General features: G+C 44.9%; 1 protein-coding gene across 1 annotated transcript in view; it reads right to left on the bottom strand.

The window, feature by feature from the left end:
• ABCA13 (ATP binding cassette subfamily A member 13) overlaps positions 1-19,729 on the bottom strand; it is a 366,584-nt gene that overhangs the window by 28,208 nt on the left and 318,647 nt on the right. Inside the window, 2 exon segments of the mRNA XM_035723335.1 lie at positions 1,366-1,500; positions 6,650-6,800. Of these exon segments, the coding sequence (XP_035579228.1) occupies positions 1,366-1,500; positions 6,650-6,800 (286 nt within the window).

Genomic DNA, 19,729 nt, shown 5'->3' with positions numbered 1-19,729 from the left:
CCATTGGGTGCCACGCACTTTATCGGCCTATATCATTCCGTGGCCTGCTTTCAAGGGGCCCAATACACAGGACTGTATCACGGCCACTTGCCCACGAGGAGGAGACATGGGTTCAACGTGCCAGGTCGAGTGCGTGCAGGGAGGTGCTTCTAGAAGCAGAATCTGGCCCCTGGCAGCTGACTCGGGCCTGACCACTAAGCCAGAGTCTAGGGCCACCAAGGGAGCCGAGAGCAAAGCTGCATGAAGACCACAGGGGACACGCTCCAGGGCGGTGTCCCCGTCCTGATGCAGGACACGTGCCGGGTGAGAATGAGCATGGGGAAAGTTCTACAGAAGGTAACAGACATCATGCCTAGTGAGCCCTTCGATGTGGGCCTCCTCTTGTACAGAAAACCTAGTTTACAACCTGCAGAACAGGGCAAATGTTCGTCGTCACTCCCGGATGTCAGGAGATGGCATGCTGCAACGTCCTTGACTTGGGGACCGTGCAAAGAAGCACACTTAGAGCAAATAAAGGAAAATCAACTGCGAGTCCAGAAGACACCCCGTTAAATAATGAAGGGCCACTCGTCCAACGCAGGTCTCTTGAATCCCCTTTAAAACACCGTTTCCATTTAATGAACAAGAACAGAAAGAAGAAAATAATTTGTTTCCCACACGTTTTGCTGCCCCTCTGACTCCGTACACGTGGGAAGCTGAGGGATGCACCCCAGTGATTCGTATCCCGTTTATGGCATCCAAATCGTGCCTTTTGCGTATTATTTGAGGGATATGACTTTGAGCTACTTTAGAAATGCAAGACAATTGGCTCTATTTCTTGATCCCCCACCACCAGTTCATGCGTTCATCCGGTCAAACTGGATTAACCCCAGTTCCCAGATAGATTACAGACAGCCTGGTCTCAAAGCCACTGCATCTCAGCCCCACTTCCTGCTGAATGACCTGCTCTCCCCGCTCTACCCATCCTGCACCTGACACCCGCCGTCAGGACTCACCACGGACTCATGTCACCGCAGCTGTGACAATCACTTATCTGTACATAGAAAAGACTCAAAAACCATATGCTAGATGTCAAATATATATTGGTTTTCAGATTATAGGTGGATCCCGGTGTTACTCTAAAATACTGCTGTTAATGGTAAATTTTTAGTGAGTCCTCAATGAAATAGGTAACAGGGACTCTATCAAAAGACACTCTTTTTTATTTCTGTTAAATTCTGCTTTTTTGGATTCTGTTTGGGAAATGTTGTCTTAGGGCAAAATGTTTATTAGTTCAGAGAACCCACACTACAGATCTGAATTTCCTCCCCGGAGGGGCATCTTGTTTGAAGATGCCCAGAGACCACTGATCTCTCGGCTACTCACCAACAAGAGCAGGTCAGGTTTGCCCAGCAGGGCCAGGGCCGTAGAGAGCTTCCGCTTGGTACCCCCACTGTAGGTGGCCACCAGTTTGTCCACATGGCCCTCCAAGTGTAGACGCCTCACGAGGTCCCCGGCAACCTGCAAGATAGGCACCATCCGTGAACGCATCCCCATGCACCCAGGGCCCCCAGAGCCGGGCTCTCAGCCCTGCATGCCCTCCTTCCTCCCGCTGCCCCTGCCCGCCCCCCATGAACCCCTCCCTTCCCGACCCCAGGCCGGCAGAGGATGAACAGCAGGTGGGCACCTGTGGGAGCACTCAGGACTGGAGCTCAGGGGAGCAGAGAGCGCCAGAAACCCCGTCGAGCGAGGGCCCAATGCACAGCCACACTGGGGCGAGCGGGCGCAGGTGAGCCCTAACCGAGACCGAGGAAGAAGAGAGGGAAGAAAGCAGGGAGGGCCCGGGCAGGACGGGACTTCGGGGAGCAGAGAATGGAGAAGAGAGTTCTCAGTGTTCACATGGACAAGAAATGACCCTTTCCACCGAGGAGCGCCTGCCAGAGACGGGCCCCTCGAGATACGGGGAGCAAAGAGGGAGTGTTTCTCACCGGCCACTGCCGGACACTGCTGCACGACGCCGGGAGGACGGTGACGGAGCGCCACCGCACAGGACAGGGGGTTCCGACCCCGAGCACACATGGCATGTCCCGCCTCCTCCCTTCCCATCCCTGCCCTGCCCCACCTTCACCTGCCCTGCTTCATACGCCCCAGGGACCCCACTCCCGTCCTTGTCTCTGGCCCTCTCCCCTCCCCAGTGGGCGGCATGTGTCAAATGTCAAATGGGCTGTCAAACAGCCCTCCTGCTCGGACGCCCACCACAATTCCCACCACCCTGCATGGTCTGCTCTCTGTTCCAACGCGGTGCAGCTCCCTCTGGGGCTGATACCGAGGGACAAACACAATTTAAAACTTTGACAAATGCGTTCTACGTAACTCTTGTGACCGCAGAGGCACGGCCGCGGTTTTGTTTTGTCGGTTTGTCTATTCATCATATAATCAAACTGGCTGCAATCGTATCTTAATTCAAATTTAGGAGAGGTGGGGAAGACCCTCTGTCCTGAATGACGAGTAAAATGTAAGATAAATGGAAGAAAATTTAAAAATAAAATAACGAAATAAAATATATATTTAAATAAAATATATGGACTAATGTTCATGCTTTTTTGGATAAATGCATACAAGTTGGGATAAGCCTAATAATATGGAAATGATGAAATATCAAGAACGTCTGAAAATACTGGCATGATATTTATGCCTCCCAAGAAAAACCCCCGACAGAAAGCGCTCTATAAGCTTTATTTGCGCCTCCTCAAAATAACACAGGAAGAATTAAGAATCTCGAGAACTGGCCTAGTTATCAGAGATTGTAAGTCAAAGGGACACAGAGAACTTCGGAATAAACTCGCCAAACTATGAATACTGATGTTCATGGAACCAGGAAACATAGTTCACCTTTTCCCAGTTCCACAAAAGGTCAATGTTGGGACGCCTGGGTGGCTCAGTCGGTTAAGTGTCTGCCTCCGGCTCAGGTCATGATCTCAGGGTCCTGGGATCGAGCCCCGCATCGGGCTCCCTGCTCAGCAGCGTCTGCTTCTCCCTCTGCCTCTGTCCCTGCCCCTGCTCATGTGCTCTCTCTCCCTCTCTCTTAATAAATAAATAAAATCTTAAAGAAAAAAAAAAAAAAAGGTCAGTGTTGCAGCCTACGCGTCCTGGGTTGGATGGCCACAGGAAAGAATCCAGAACACATAGGAACAAATGCATTGGTTTGATCCCATGCCTCCTGAAGGTCGTATTTTCAGAAAATCACAGAAAATAGCCTGACAAGTATGTTCTTGCAGTTTTCCTGCACTCAGGACTCCTGTCAACATTACAGCAAACGTGAGGCCCTAGCAATGGTCGGCAAAATGCTGTACCAACCCCCAAAGGTGTTCTGCTTAAGGAATCTCTCTCTGCTATTAGGTGTTTTTCTCCCGTAAAGTTCTGTTGTTCGACACTTAAGACAAGAGTTTAGGATTCACTCATCCTTATGTCCCCGGTGCATAATCATGATCCACACTCAGTAGGACTTTTGTAAGCATGATCTGAACCACAGCTGTCCCGGCTCACCCGGGACAGCTCCAGCCCTGAGGAAGTTGTGGGAAAGGGACCCCGGGCCGAGGGACCCCAAGATAACTCCCCAGAGTTTCCACTCCCTTAGCCACCAAAGGGGCAAGACTGAGCTGTTGGGGACACAAGAAGCTCCATGGTACTCAACGAGGAGCTCAGCATCCGGATCATGTCTTCGTCAGGAACACTTGCTCCCAGACGTCCCCACGCGCATTAATTTGCCTACAAAGCCAAATTCTGTCCACTATCACGCTGCTGGCCACGTCAAAGGTCCCCCGGAGATTAGGGTTTAAGACAGAAAGACTTTCTTCCAGCCCCGTCCCCCTGACTTTCCTCCTGGTCCCCATTCCTCTTGCCATCACTTCTAACTCCTTCTAGCAAAACCCTCTGTGAACGGAAGAAACTTTCAAGGTAAGAGGCATGTGTGTGGAGAAAACAGGAGGTAGTGAGACACGGCGGGGGGGGGGGGGTGGTTCTTCCTGAAAGGCGGGCACAGCAGCGGGGCAGAGGCTTCTGCCTCTTCCATCGCAGGCAAGACCACACTACAGAAAACCCAGTCCTTGTCCCCAGTGACAAGGCTGTTCGGTGGGGCTGGGATGACGCCGACCTTTAAATTATTGTACCCGTTCCTCCAACACTGCAGACCATGCCACCCGTCTCCTGAATCACTCTGTTATAACTTGATGTAAGTTCAAAAAAAAAAAACAATTCAGGTCCATTGAATTCAGGGTCAAATATGGACTCTAGAAAGCCATGCAGTGTGGACAATGGGGAAAAATTGAACACCATTACATCAACCTGCCAAGCCTAAATTCAAGCCAAATAAACGCAGCCTCTCTTTCCCACCTAACTGAACCTTCAGAGGGCTCGGGGGGAGAGGAAGAGAACTACACACAAAATACCAGACTGGGCCGTGCGTGAGCTGGGACCCTGGGGTGCAGAGGGAGGGAGGGGGAGGGAGGGAGGGAGGGGTGCGGGGGGCGGTCAGCAGGGACTTCCCGCGGGCACAAGGGGGCCTTCCTGTAGAACCACAGAGGACACAACTGGGGCTGCCCAGGTGAGTGAAGGCAGAGGTCAGCCTGGAGGAGAGAACCGGGGGTGGGGAGCAGCAGATACAGCAGGAAAAGACCCCAGTTCCAAGTCCTGGCAGAGTGCGGGTGCAGGGCTCACCCGGGACAGCTCCAGCCCTGAGGAAGTTGTGGAAAAGGGACCCCCGGGCTGAGGGACCCCAAGATAACCCCCCAGAGTTTCCACTCCCTTAGCCACCAAAGGGGTGCAGAAAGTAAGACTGAGCTGTTGGGGACACAAGAAGTTCCAGGGTACTCAACGAGGAGCTCAGCAGCCGGATCGCAGCTTCATTAAGAACACTTGCTCCAGAGCTGGTTTACCGGATTTCAAAAGAAAACCCCGCCACCTTCTAGCCATGGGGCTTAGGCAGGTTTCCTATCCCAACTGTGTCCCAGCTTCCCCATTTGCAAAGTAGGGAATAAGCATCTTATCGGCCTCCTATGGTTGCTGTAAAATACTTAGAATAGCGCCTAGCCCAGAACAGATACTGAAATGTTGGCTAAAAGTATTGTTTTCTGTTGCTCTGTCATAATCCCTTCTGGGCACCCAGTGATAAGCACGTTAGAACGGATACACCTGCTCTCTATTTCCCATATTTCTAAAATGAATGGGAGAGGGACCCTGGCCATAAAAGGAGCTAACTCCCCTGGGAACACACGTTCTGCCATCTCAGAAGGCTCTGAGCAAGTAGCAAGGCAGGCTGCCAAACAGTTGCAGTTTCATGCAGGAAGTGAAGCCAGTTCCTAATCTGGTACCATGAAAATAACTTTTCTCCGTGGAGGAGCTCCGAAAAATGAGCCCATAAGAGCGCTGAGACTCAGGAGGCAATCGCCCCAGATGACAGGACGTGCCGAGCCTTACTCTATTAACAGGAACTTCTCCGAGTGTGCATTTCCCCCGGGGGCCGGCGAAGGGGCCAGCGTATGGCGTTTGCCAGGCATCTGCCTCTTTCATCAGAAACAAGCCACGGGAGCTGACAGAGATAAACACCTTTGGAAGACAGTGCTCCTGATTAGTCTTGGGTTTCACTAGCTGCTTAACCACGATGAGCAGACCTCCAGGGGTGAACAGTTGTCTTGGCTTGATGAAGATAGGAGGTGGGGGACAGGAGCGGGGCCCTCCGAGGACGAGGAGGGTTTCTGCTTTGCTTGAACTTAAGTTACAGTGCATCCATAAGAAATGGAGGCTGAAGAAGCATTACACAACAGCCCACGGAATGAATTTTCATGGGCCAGTGAAAGAGAGGCTGTTAGTTTTGTCTCCCGTGAATTCTGGGACGTTCCCTCTCCTGCAGAATCGCACTGAAAATGCAACACGTAAGCCACTTATTTCTAATCCTTGTTCAGAATCCAGAAATGCAAGGAGCATTCCAGAATCTCTACAAGGGGCAGAAAAGGTAAAGCTGTGCCCCCAGCACCTGCCATTCCAGTGGCTACCACCTGGCACATTCTCTAAGCTGTCAGTCAAGGCTGTCAGCTCTGCTTGGCTGACCACCGCTCGTAACAGGCAGAATGGCAGCTCTCTGGCTTTCTCAGGACTCTGCCCACCCCACCCTCCCACAGAGATGGAGGAAGGAGGCGGTCTGCGGTCTCTGCCACCTCTCCATCCTCCAGAGGCCACCCAGGGAAGGAGCCAGGCGGGCAGGTGTCAGCCCCCTCACCGGGAAGTCCTCCTTCCAACAACCCACCCCACTCCGCAGGCAGCCTGAGCCCTTCTCTGCGAACCAGCAGGAGGGTCTATGATGTTTGCTCCTGAATAAAAGTAACAGTCCAGGAAATGCAAAAGGCACTCGGAGAGGAGACAAAGTTGCAAACACTGTTAGCTTTAACCCCAAGTGACTTCTGCACTCAGATCTATTTTAAATACATAATTAAATGCAACATTAACACCTTTACTGTGTTTCCTTCCGTGTAATCAGATTGGAAACATCTTTCAGGTACGTTTAGCTGGCACCATGATTCCTTCTCAAGGGGTCAGAGAGCTCTCTTGGGAACGGAGGTGTTGGCCAAGCACTGCTTAGCAGGACACTTTTCTGAAAGACTCCGGGGAGTCTTACCTGAGGGATGCTTGGCTTGGGAATCCCACGGAGGCAGCAATAATAGTGCAGGTGTTCCCAGCCGGTCAGGAGCTCATCCAGGGCGTCCTGCTGCGGACAGTAGCCAATGCGAACACCCGCCGCGCCCGCCAAAGACAGATCCACGACTTCTCTGCAAAGAGAGGCAGCCGCACAGTCCAGAAAATTCGGCTCCCCAGACAAACACCCATTCCTTCAACCTGGCTCATCCATGAGAGGTTCACTGCAGTCTGTCTAATGCAACTGATTAACGGAGCATAAATGGGTTCAGTGAATGAGTAGCACCCCACGTGTCTACGCTTGGCTCTGAGGCCACCGTTGCTTTTTATGTTAAAGAAAACCTTACACAGGGGCGCCTTGGTTAAGCATCTGACCCTTGAACAACACGGGGTGTTGGGGCGCTGACTCCCGGGCTGGAGAAAATCCACGTATAACTTTTGACTCCCTCAAAACCTAACTACTGACAGCCTATGTTGGCAGAAAGCATTACTGATAACAAACGGCTGATCAACCCATATTTTGTATGTTATATGTAGTATATGTTGTATCCTTAAAATGAAGTGAACTAGGGGCACCTGGGTGGCTCAGTCGTCTGCCTTGGGCTCAGGTCATGGTCCCAGGGTCCTGGGATCGAGCCCCGCATCGGGCTCCCTGCTCAGCGGGAAGCCTGCTTCTCCCTCTCCCTCTGCTCCTCCCCCTGCTCGTGCTCTCTCTGTCTCTCAAATATATAAACGAAATCTTATTTAAAAAAATAAAGGAAACTAGAGAAAAGAAAAAGCTACTAAGAAAATCAAAAGGAAGAGAAAATACGTTTACAGTCCTGGATTTATTGAAAAGCAAGCATCTCTGTCTATGTGAACCCACAACCTTCAAACCCGTGTTGTTGAAGGATCACCTGTACAATGCCAGGCTTTGGTTTGAACCACTGCCTCTGGAAAAATTTCACTCCGTTAGTTTTTTCTTTCCCTGTTCCATCTTTTCTTTTCCGTGGTGGTAAAATGCACATCTTCCGTGGTGGTAAAATGCACATCATATAAAATTTATCATTTTAGCAGTCGTAAGGTATAGAGGTCAGCAGTAAGAAGGACATTTATGATGTTGGGCCCCCATCACCGCTGTCCAGGTCTGTGACGCTTTTGACCCCACAAAAGGAAACCCCACTCCCAGAAATCGGTCACTGTCCCCCCAGTCTCTGGCAACCACTTATCAGCTTTTGTCTCTGTGGATTTGCCTAGTCCGGGTAGTTTACACAAACTGAACAATAAAGGATACGAGTTCTGCAAGCGGGTTCTGTCACTTGGCATGTCTTCAAGGCTCACCCACGTTATAGCATGAATCTGTACTTCATTCTATTTCCTTTATTGGTAGACATGCACACAACAGTCGTTTTTTTTTTTTTTCAAAGCCCCACTGCCGTTTTATAAAACAGAAGCCCACGTGTTACAGCAGTCCCCGAATTAACGAACGGACCGGTTCCAATAACTCTGCCTTGCACCTGGAAGTCTACCACATTTTTTCATCCCGTGACCATAAGGCATAAGAGAAAAGAACCACATAAAGAAGGAAGAGGGGGAAAAAAATAAGATTAAAAAAAAAAAAGGAAGAGGGGAAAAATAAGATTAAAAAAAGGAAGAGGGAGGTAATCATTTTTGTAATGAATAGAGTTCCAACTGTTAGAGTAGCTTCAGTTTACAGGAAAGTTGAACAGAACGTGTGCGAGGTTCCCACACCCTACCTCGCCTCTCATCCAGAATCCCCCCCCCCCCATCCTTACCATCCTGCATTGCGCTGGTGCTTTTGTTTCAATTCATGAACCCGTACTGAGACCTTATTACTCCCTTAGGTCCATACTTAACATTAGAGCTCTTTTGGTGTTGTACATTTCTGTGTGTTTTGTCAAATTCACAGCATCGTGTATCAACAGCATCACAGAGGACCTTGCATCGCCTTAGAGATCCTCTGTGCCCTGACCCTAATTCATCCCTTTCTCCGCCTCCCTGGTAACCACTGATCTTTTTACTGTCTGCATATCTTTGCCTTTTCAAAATGTCACAGAGCTGGAATCACGCAGCACACAGCCTTTTCAGACTGGCTTCTTTCATTAGTGATATGCATTTGAGGTTCCTCTGTGTCCTCTCACAGCCTGATGGCTCGTTCCTTACTGATGAATAATATTCCATTGTTTAGATGCACCCCAGTTTGTTTATTCATTCACCTACTGAAGGGATCTCTGTTGCTTCCAAATTTTGACAATTACTAATAACACTGCTGTAAACATTAATCTACAGGGGGGTTTTGTGTGTGTGTGAGTGTGTGTGTGCATGTAAGTTCTCAGGTCATCTGAATAAATACCCCAGAGAAGACTGCTGCATGATTATCATAAGACCAGGTTTAGTTTTTTAAGAAACTCACAAACTGTCCTTGGTAGTGGCCATACTATGTGTGTTTCCCGTAAATAAGAGCTCATGTTGCTCCTAATCCTCACCAGTGTTTGGCACTGTCAGCATTTGGGATTTTAGTCATTCTAACAGGCGTGTGTATATTCGTTGTTTACATGTGAAATTCCCTAATGACGTACAATGTTGCACGTCCTTTCACGTGCTATTTGTACATCTGTTTTAGTGAGGTATCCCTTCAAGACCTTCTGACCACATTCTAATTTATTTTCTTATTCTTGGGTGCTTTGTATCTTTTGGAGACCAGTCTTTTATCAGATACATGTTTTGAAACTTTTTCTCCCAATCTGTGGCTTGTGTGTTCAGTCCATTCAGCATCCCTCACAGAGCAGACTTTGTTTTTATTTTAACGGAGTCCAACTTATCCTTTGATTCGTACACGAATTAGAAGTGTCTTGTTTAATCCCTAAATATTTGGGGATTTTCCAGCCGTCTTTCTATTATTTCTAGCTTAATTCTCTTGTCCTCTGAGGGCAATATTTTGCATGTTCTCGACTTTAAAAATGTTAAGGTGTACTTTACAGCCCAGAATGGGGTCTCTCTTGATGAATCTTCCATGTGAGCTTGAAAAGAAAGGGCATGCTGCTGTTCTTGAACAGAATATTCTAGAAATGTCAATCAGGTCCAGCTGATTAATGTGCTGCTTGGTTCAACTCTACGCTGACCCATTTTCTGCCTGTGGGTTCTGTCAGTTACTGAAAGGGGGACTGGATGCACCTTCTTCTCCTTCGGCAACACCACTCTGTCCTCCCAGATCCTGACCCGCTTGGGTTTACACACATTAGGGGCCCCCTATAATTATATAATTAATATAATAATAATTATTACATTATCACATAATGATAAAGGAGCCAATCCTCTACAAGGATGTAACGGCCCCTGATGCCTCAAATTAACGTGGCTACTCGAACTTTCTTTTAATGAATGTCGACACAATGGGTCTTTCTTTTTCCCATTACAGTTGATCTATCCAGGTCTTTACATTTCAAGTGGGAGTCCTGGGGCGCCTGGGTGGCTCAGTGGGTTGAGCATCCAACTCTTGATCTCAGCTCAGGGCTTGATCTCAGGGTTGTGGGTTCAGGCCCTGTGTTGGGCTCCACACCCAGTGTGGAGCCTAGTTATAAATAAATAAATAAATAAACAAACAAACAAACAAACAAATAAATAAAACAAAGTGGGACTCTTTTACAAAACCTACATATTTGGATCTTGTTTCTTCACCCACTCTGGTAGTTTGTCTTTCAATTGGCGCAGTTCCACCAATTATATTTAGAACAGTACATTTAACATGAGTTTCGATACACATGAATTATATCAGCCACTGGATTTTTAAAAGATTTTATTATTTATTTATTTATCTATTTATTTATTTATTGCAAGAGTAGGGGGAGGGGCAGAGGGATGGAGAGAATCCCAAGCACACTTTGCGTTGAGTGTGGAGCCCGACACGGGGCTCGATCTCAGGACCCTGAGATTATGACCTGAGCCGAGACCAAGAGTCAGATGCTCAACTGACTGAGCCCCCCAAGGGCCCCTATCTGCCATGTTTGTAACGATTTTCTATCCAATCCCTTGTTTCCCTTTCCTTTTCTGCCTTAGCTGGTTTTAGTTGAGCATTCTATACTATTTCATTTTCTCTCCTCTCGTAGAATATCCATTATATTTCTTTTAAAAACTTTTTTTGCTGGTTGTTCTAGAGTTCATAATATACATTCACAGCCATTCCAAGTCCACTTTCAAATAAGAATAAAGTGGAAATATCTTAATAACAGAGTGTTCTCAATTTCTCCTTCCCTTCCCACATAGTATTACCCTCATCCATGTCACTTAGCCACAAGCTACAATGGCTGGCTACAATGCTGCTGTTATGAATTTAAACAAACTGTTACTTATAAGACTGATTAAAACTGAGAAATATAAAAGATCTTGAATTATTCCTTCTCTAATGTTCATCCATTCTTTATGTAAATCTGACTGCGTGACCTCTATTGTTTTCCTACTTTCAACATTTCTTGCAAGACAGGTTTGTGGCAAGAAATTCCTTCTGTTTTTATTTCTCCTTCAACTTTTGAAAGATAATTTCACTGGATTCAGAATTCTAGTGGGTGGTTATTTTTATCCGAAAGCTTTAATATTCCACTCCCTGTCTTCCTTCTTTCATGGTTTCCAATATGTTCAATGCCATTTTTAACTCTGTGGCTCTGTAGGTAAGGTATCTGTCCCCATGCCAACTTCCTTCAAGAATCTGTCTTTGACTTTCTACAGGTTGAGTATCATCTGATTAAGTGTAGGTTTTTGGTATTCCTTTTCTTTGGTGTTCTGTAAACATCTTCAATCTGTACTTTGTGATCCATTATACATTTTGGGAAGAAAATGCCATCATTATTCAAATATTTCTTCTCTTGGACTCCTTCTGGTACCACCATTATGCATGCATGCCGTGTGTTGTAACCATCACAATTCCCTGATACTCTGTTCCACATTTTCCTTTTTTCTCTTTGCATTTCAGTTTCCAGAGTTTTTATTAATCTGTCTGCAAGTTCACTGCTCCCTCCCTCCGCTCTGTCAGGGCAACGATGAGCCCATGAGGGGCGCTCCTCCTTCTCTGGTTCTTCTCATTCTCATTCTTCTCTCTGACAGTGTTTCTTCTTATTTCTAGCATTTTTCTTCTTACAATGTCCATCTCTCTGCTAAATTACCCATTTGTTCTTGCATATTGTCTACTTTTCCCATTACAGTCCTTAGCACATCAGAGTTATTTTGAATTCCCAATCTGATACCGCACCGTCTGCCATATCAGGGTCTGGTTGTAATGCTTGCTTTGTGTCTAGGGAATGTGTTTTTTGTCTTTCAGAGTGCCTCGCAATTTTTTGGTGGAAGGTTGGACATTATTTATTAGATAAAAAGAAATCTAGGTATGGGGTGCCTGAGTGGCTCAGTTGGTTAAGCCTCTGACTCTTGATTTCAACTCAGGTCATGGGTCTCCAGGTCCTGGGATGAAGCCCCATGTCGGACTCCCCACTCAGCAGGGCACCTGCTAATCTCCCTCTCCGTCTGCCCCTCCCCTCACTCGCAAGCACGCTCCACGCCGAGCACGGAGGCCGACATGGGGCTTGCTTTCACCACCCTGGGATCATGAGCTGAGCAGAAACCGAGAGTCAGACACTTAACAAACTGTGCCACCCAGGAGCCCCACTATGTACTTTTATTCCTTTATACAGTCCATATCACATCCACGTCCTTTTCTCTTTAAAGTTCAATGAGGGCCTTTGTCATGAAGCTTTTTCCCTTCATGTTATAAAACTTTCCCTTTTTCAAATCCTAAGGATACCAGATCATATGTTTTAGTATTTTCTTAAATTTCTTAAAATTTTCTTAAAATTTCGTAAGTCAGTATATTATTTTTACAGTTCTACTCCTTCTTCTCTGTTCCAATAGGTTTTTGTACAATAATACTTATGTTGTACATGTTTTGTTGTTTACTCGTTCTTGCACAAGGGAAGAACTGGCTATAAAAAACACCCACAAAAAGTAATAAGTGTTGGTAGGATGTGGAAAACCTGAAACCCTTGCACACTTTTGTTTTCAAATAGTGTTGGTGCTATGAAAAACAGTATGGCATTTCCATAGGAAAAGTAAATAAAAATAGGATTACCATATGATTCAGTGATTCTACTTCTGGATATACAGTCAAAAGAATTGGAAGCAATAACAGAAATACATTCATACGTCAATTCATGCATCAGTGCTCGTAGAAGGATTATTCACAATAGCCAAAAGGTGAATAGCCGAAGTGTCCACTGATGAATTAATTGATAAACAAAACATGATAGGTACACCTATACACACAGAATAGTATTCATCCTTGAGAAGTAAAGAAACCCTGACACACATGGCAAGGAAAACATAACCAAAAATAAACTACTGGGACTACACCAAAATAAAAAGCTTTTGCACAACAAAGGAAATCATGAACAAACAAAGAGCAACCTAGTGGGAAAAGATACTTGCAAATGACATATCCAATAAAGGGTTAGTATCCAAAATATTTAAAGAATTTCTATAACTCAATACCAAAAAAACCCAAATAATCCAATTAAAAATTGGCAGAGGACCTGAATAGACATTTTTTCAAATAAGACACTCAGAGGGCCAGCAGACACATGAAGAGATGCTCAACATCACTCATCATCAGGGAAATGCGAATCCAAACCACAATGAGATATCACCTCACACCTGTCAGGATGGCTAAAATCAACAACACAAGACATAACAAGTGTTGGCAGGGATGCGGAGAAAGGGGACCCCTCCTGCACTGTTGGTGGGAATGCAAGCTGGTGCAGCCGCTCTGGGGAACAGCATGGAGGTTCCTCCAGAAGTTAAAAATAGAACGACCCTACCACGCAGCAATCGCACTGCTAGGTATTTACCCAAAGGATATAAAAATACTGATTTGAACGGGCACATGCACCTGATGTTTATAGCAGCATTATCAACCATAACCAAACTATGGACAGAGCCCAAATGTCCATGGACTGATTAATGGATAAAGAAGACGTGGTATATTCGTACAATGGAGTATTACTAAGTCATCAAAAAGAATGAAATCTTGCCATTCACAAGGACTTGGGTGGAACTAGAGGGTATTATGCTAAGTGAAATAAGTCAGAGAAAGACAAATACCAGATGATTTCACTCATATGTGGAATTTAAGAAACGAAACAGATGAAAATGAGGAGAAAAAAACAAGAGAGAAAACAGGAAATAGACCCTTCATGATAGAGACCAAACTGAGGGTTGCTGGGGGGGGGAGGGGGGTGGGGGATGGGCATTAAGGAGGGCACTTGTTGTGATGAGCGCTGGGCGTGGTATGTAAGTAATGAATCACTGACTTCTACTCCTGAAACTAATATTAGACCGTATGTGAACTAGCTGGAATTTAAATGAAAACTTGAAACTACAAAAAATAATAATAATTTTTAATTAAAAAAATTAAAAACCATCAAAAATATAAAAAGGCAGCCTATACAAATGGTGGAATTCTTTGGTAAATCATACATCTAATAATGTACTTGTTCTGGAATATATAAACAATGCCTACAACTCAATAATAAAATTGCAAGTAACCCAACTTTTTAAGTGGGCAAAGTATCTCAATATAAATTTCTCCAAAGATGCACAAATAGCCAATAAGCATAGAAAAAAATTTGGCTGGTGCCATTAGTCATTAGGGAAATGCAAATCAAAACCACAGTGAAGTACCACTTCATACCCCCTAGAGTAGCTACAATCAAAAGACATAATGCTTGCTGGGGAGGATGTGGAAATATTCTAATCTTAATGCATTACTGTTAGGGATATAAAATAGTGCAGTTGCAGGGCACCTGGGTGGCTCAGTCGTTAAGCATCTGCCTTCACCTCAAGTCATGGTCCCAGGGTCCTGGGATCGAGCCCCGCATTAGACTCCCTGCTCCAAGGGAAGCCTGCTTCTCCCTCTCCCTCTGCCCCTGCTTGTGTTTCCTCTCTCGCTGTGTCTCTCTCTGTCAAATAAATAAATAAAAATCTTAAAAAAAAAAAAAAAGTAGTGCAACTGCTTTAAAAAACAGCTTGCAGAGTCTCAGCTACTCCACTGAGCATTATCTGCTGTATGACCCAGGATGACTCCTAGCTAGCCGCTCAAAAGATCTGAAAACATACATCCATGAGAAAACGCGCACATTCAATGTTTGTGAGAGCATGACCCAGAGTAGTGAAAAAGCAGAAACAACCTAATGTCCATCGACTGAGGAGTGGATGGACAAAATCTGGCACATTCATTCAATGGAGTGTTGTTCAGTCATGAAAACAAAGTATAAATACATGCTACGACACAGATGAACTTTGAAAACATATACGAAGCGAAAGAAGAGAAACACAGAAGACCACGTATTGTACGATTCCATTTTTATGAAATGTCCAAGAAAGGTAAAACCTGAGAGACAAAATGGAACTTAACTGCTGGTGAAGGCTGGGGGACGGAGAAGTAAGGAATGACTGCTCGTGGGACGAGATCTCTTCTCAAAGCGATGCAAATGTTAGGGAATTACACACTGGAAATAGTTGCACAGTTTTGGGACTACACTGAGAACCACCAAATTGCTGCACTTCGTGTGAGTATTATGGTGCATGAATTCTACCTCAGTCAGAACAGTTTGTCAGCATACGCAAAGGCTAAAAGGCACATGCCGTCCAGAAGCAATTTCATTCCTTAATATGTACACAACATAAAGGTCTTCTTGGGTTCACCAACAAATGTTCTAGAACATCCGTAGCACGTAGCTGCCAATAGTAACCCAAATGAACAAACTATTACAGCAAGAACAGTGCGGCGGTATCTCACAAACGTGATACGGCCAGAGAGAAGCCACTCACCAAGGAGTATACACTGTATGGTTTCATTTTTTTTAAGATTTTATTTATTTGTTTTTTGCAACTCGTGCGCGTGTGAGTGGGGGGAGGAGCAGAGGGAGAAGCAAACTCCCTGCTGAGCAGGGAGCCTGACTCGGGGCTCAAAAATTCATCAAGCCTCATACTTAGGATTTTTAGCTATTCTACATCTCAATTTAAAGTTAACATTTTAAAAATGGCTCATCTGCACAGGCTAATTTATAAAACTCCTTGCACCAGTTTTAGCATTTAAATATGTTTATCTAGGTTCTGCTGGAATGAGTTTTCCTGGTCTCCTAAAAGCCTTGCCCAAATCAGCTAGCTCTATGACAATTTAAGTGTATGAAACTTATATTTATTTATTTACTTTTAAAGATTTTATTTATTTGAGAGAGAGAGGAAGAGAGAGAGAGAGAGAGCACACTAGTGGGGCCGAGGGGGAAGAGGGAGGAGAGGCAGAGGGAGAAGCAGACTCCCTGCTGAGCAAGGATCCTGATGTGGGGCTTGATCCCAGGATCCCGGGTTCATGACCTGAGCCAAAGACAGACGCTTAACCGACTGAGCCACGCAGGCAACCTGAAACTTACATTTAAACAGTACAAGCCATTTAAAGATATGGGAGAGCTATTCAAATTATCTTTCTCACCATTCAGTGGCCGCAAGGCCCCTCCTGCCTCCGCAGTGCTCGCACCCATGTTTATTCCTTCCCAGTTGGGATCTCTGAGCTTCAGAACACGTTACTAATGGCAGCCAGGGATGTAGGAATTGAACAACGGAGAGAGTATGACTGTCTTTCTGTCTTCAGAACTACTCATCACACTAATGGCTGCCTAATTTCGAGTGACAGGGGAGTGACATTCTTAAATTAAGGACAAAATTTCACACTGGAGTGGAATGAAGAGCCCTTTCGTCTACTTTCAGAGCAGAACATCTTCTGTTGGCCGTGCAAGTAAAACGCTTTCATTTGCTCTGAGTTCGTGGAAATTACCCCACTCAAATCTTGCACATAAGAGATCTATCAGTTCTCTGGCATTTGTTATGACTTGGTATCCACCACTGCAGGTGGTTTGGTAGAATATCTGCAGAAAGGAGCCCGGGGCTCCTCAACCAAAGTGGGGCTAGGTCTCCAAATCGCATTAAAGACACATTAAAAGCATGCTGTGGCCTCTCTACCTCTGTTTTGTTAGCTCAAATACCTGCTGCTCTGTGAGTAGCTAAAATTCTTTATCAAAATGTAGGAGAAAAGAATTGTCTAGAGAGATCAATCGATACCTCAGACTTTAGGTGCAGAGGACCCATTTCAATGGTGCTTTGTTATAATCCATATGGACACCAAGTGGGCACAGCCTTGAGGAAATTTGCATATAAAATGTCATATGTTATATAGCAAACAATGAATCATGGAACACTACATCAAAAACTAATGATGTAATGTATGGTGACTAACCTAAGAAAACAAAACAAACAAACAAATAAATAAATAAAAGGTCATATGATAATGACGCTCTGGGATGAGGCCAGAATTTAGCGTCTAAGCCAGAGTTCATCCCACCTGACCTAGAAGAAGATGAGCCCATGGCTAAAATCTCAACCTATGAGAAGGTTCGTTAGCATCACTCACAGGAGTGATGCTAATGAACCTTTTTCTACATCAAGCCTACTGTCAATCACGTTTATATGTTATTAGAAAATGCTCTCATCTATCTTGTGGTTTGCACACCCCTGCATGTCAGTTATCTGAACCTGATAAAGGAGGTCATACCATTCTGTATGCTTTATGCTTCAGCACCTCTTGGAAAGGCAAGACATTTTTCAGGCAAGGATCTAACATAAAAATGAGCTCCAAGTGGCTTTTATCATGATGCATGCTGGCCAGCTTTTTTCCCCCTTTCTTTATTTAATGATGTAACTAACATAATGAGGAATTCTGAAAATTAAATAAAATGTTTTGAGCCTTCTGAGAGGTCTCTGCCAAGCCAATGTTTCAATATTCGGTAAGATTTCGTCTGGGTTCTACCTCTCACTTCACGTATTTAATTCCTTTTATATAATATCAGCAGTCTGCAAGCTGCCAAAGTGAGTTAAAAAGAGCCAACAAAGAACCGTTCAGTGGCCCTGGGTTGCTTTGCTTCCTAGTCAGATTTTTAAACGTGTCTGCCTTCAAACTGCTTGAGGCTTTATTGCCACCGTCCAAACATCAACCCAGGGTTTACCCACTAATGAACCCCAGAGCCTTCTTGGTCAGGTGAGGGCAGGGCTGTTTTCACAACTGGTACCTAAGTAACCAGACTGTCCATGAGCTTCTCCCCTTGGCTCTTGGATGTGAGCCGTGTGCCAGGAGAAGCTTCTGTGCCCATGAGTAAAGCCAATAACTGGATCTGCACCCTCCATAATGGCTGCACATGGTTTCAGAAAGGGTATCATGCCGCCATGTTGTTTTGTTTCTTAAACGTGGATCAGTAAGATGTTTTTACCTTGTTTTCTGAAGGCTAGAATAAGTCCATTCCCTGGATTTAAACCTAAACACACACACGTCCCGCAGATTTTACCATCTGTATTCTTATAAATGACATGTGAAATACAAGTGCAGGTACCAAGCATATTTAGAAGTATCATTCATGTGAGAAACTAAGTCTTTCAAACCAGTGTAAGAGATAGATACTGACCTCTACATACGTTAGGGTTGTTCAGCCACAGGTACACCAGGTCAGTGACCACCCTCTCAACCAATCCTAGCATCTTCCTGTCAAAGCCATAACTGAGCAAGGCTGACCATCAGCCCCACTGTATCTGGCACGTTCCTTTTACTTCCATCCACAGGTGTTAAAGAGAAGGAGGCAGGGAATGAGTGCTGGCACTGAGAAGACAGTCACCGCTCACTTCACACTATGCGACTGAGGTAAGTCCTTCACCTGCCTGGCCTCTGGCTCTTCACCCGTAAGATGAAGGGGTTGAGTCATTTATTGAGGAACTACTTTGTAGCTCTTCAGAGAGCTTGTGATCCAACTAACTTAGCAACCACGTATCCTACCACCTAACTCCGGTGGAGTTTTCTCAAGAACATTGGGTTGGGATTCAAACAGAAGTACACTCAGGACAAGAGAGAGTGCAATCATTCACATAGGAGGTACTTAAGCTGTGATTTTTATTCACTTTTATCTCCCGTCTGCACCTGACTAAAGGAGAAGCCACAAACCTGATTAAGTAATGTCCTTTCAAAACAGTAAAATTATAGCTAATTATATTTTCATACTGCCAAGATTTTGCCTTCTTCCCCACAAGAAAATGTTACGGATTTCTGGCAACAAAATGGCTCATTTCATCTATTCTCTGGGCGTAGCATGGGTCAGTCTTCCAGCCTAGTAATTTATGCAAGGAAGAGATTAGTTAAGACAACAGAGACTTGTTTATAAAGAATAAATGGTGCCGTCTGCTTTTCACCTACTCCACTCTCACTCAGACTCTTCATCTGATGCTTCTTTCATTTGAGGCGTCATCATGGCGACACGTACCCATCCACATGTTTAGGAACTATCCAGAAACCATGAGCACAGCTCCAGATTGTCTGCACCCCTTTACCAGACTCTCTTCTGCCTCAGGCCAGTGTTAAAATGTAAGCAAAGTTTTCCATAAGTTCACAGACTCAGGATGATCAATAAGAGTGTCACGGATTCACAGGGTAATTATCTGTAAGACAGCTTGCACATATTCGTATGAAAGTAAATTCAAATTCTTTTAAGTGCCTGATCACTTCCATGGTATTGCCAGGAAGAATTTTTTTTTCACTTTAAACAGTTCAAATTACTCCAATATTGGGTATCTCTAATTATTTAAATTACATAAAGAATCTTCGTATAAAGAAATACTAAAACCTATGCCATTTACAAGAAACTGACAAAGTGTGAATGTTGGTACAACTATTTTCTACCTACCTGAGACTTCGAATATTTAAGCAGGGGCAGGCAAACTCACGAACGTCCTAATTTTCTCAAAGCAGTTTTTTAAAAATTCCTATGTTAGAAGTATAAGTTATTTTACTATGTCATGTCTCAAAATCTACTAAGAATCACTATCATAAAAAATAAATCAGAGTATGTAAGGGATGAATCACTGAATTCCACTCCTGAAACCAATAGTGCACTGTGTGAACTAACGAGAATTTAAACAAAAACTTGCAAAG

Source organism: Zalophus californianus, chromosome 12, assembly GCF_009762305.2.
Source record: "Zalophus californianus isolate mZalCal1 chromosome 12, mZalCal1.pri.v2, whole genome shotgun sequence".
In the NCBI taxonomy this organism is placed as follows: Eukaryota; Metazoa; Chordata; class Mammalia; order Carnivora; family Otariidae; genus Zalophus; species Zalophus californianus.
This window is presented reverse-complemented; position numbering and strand designations above follow the sequence as displayed.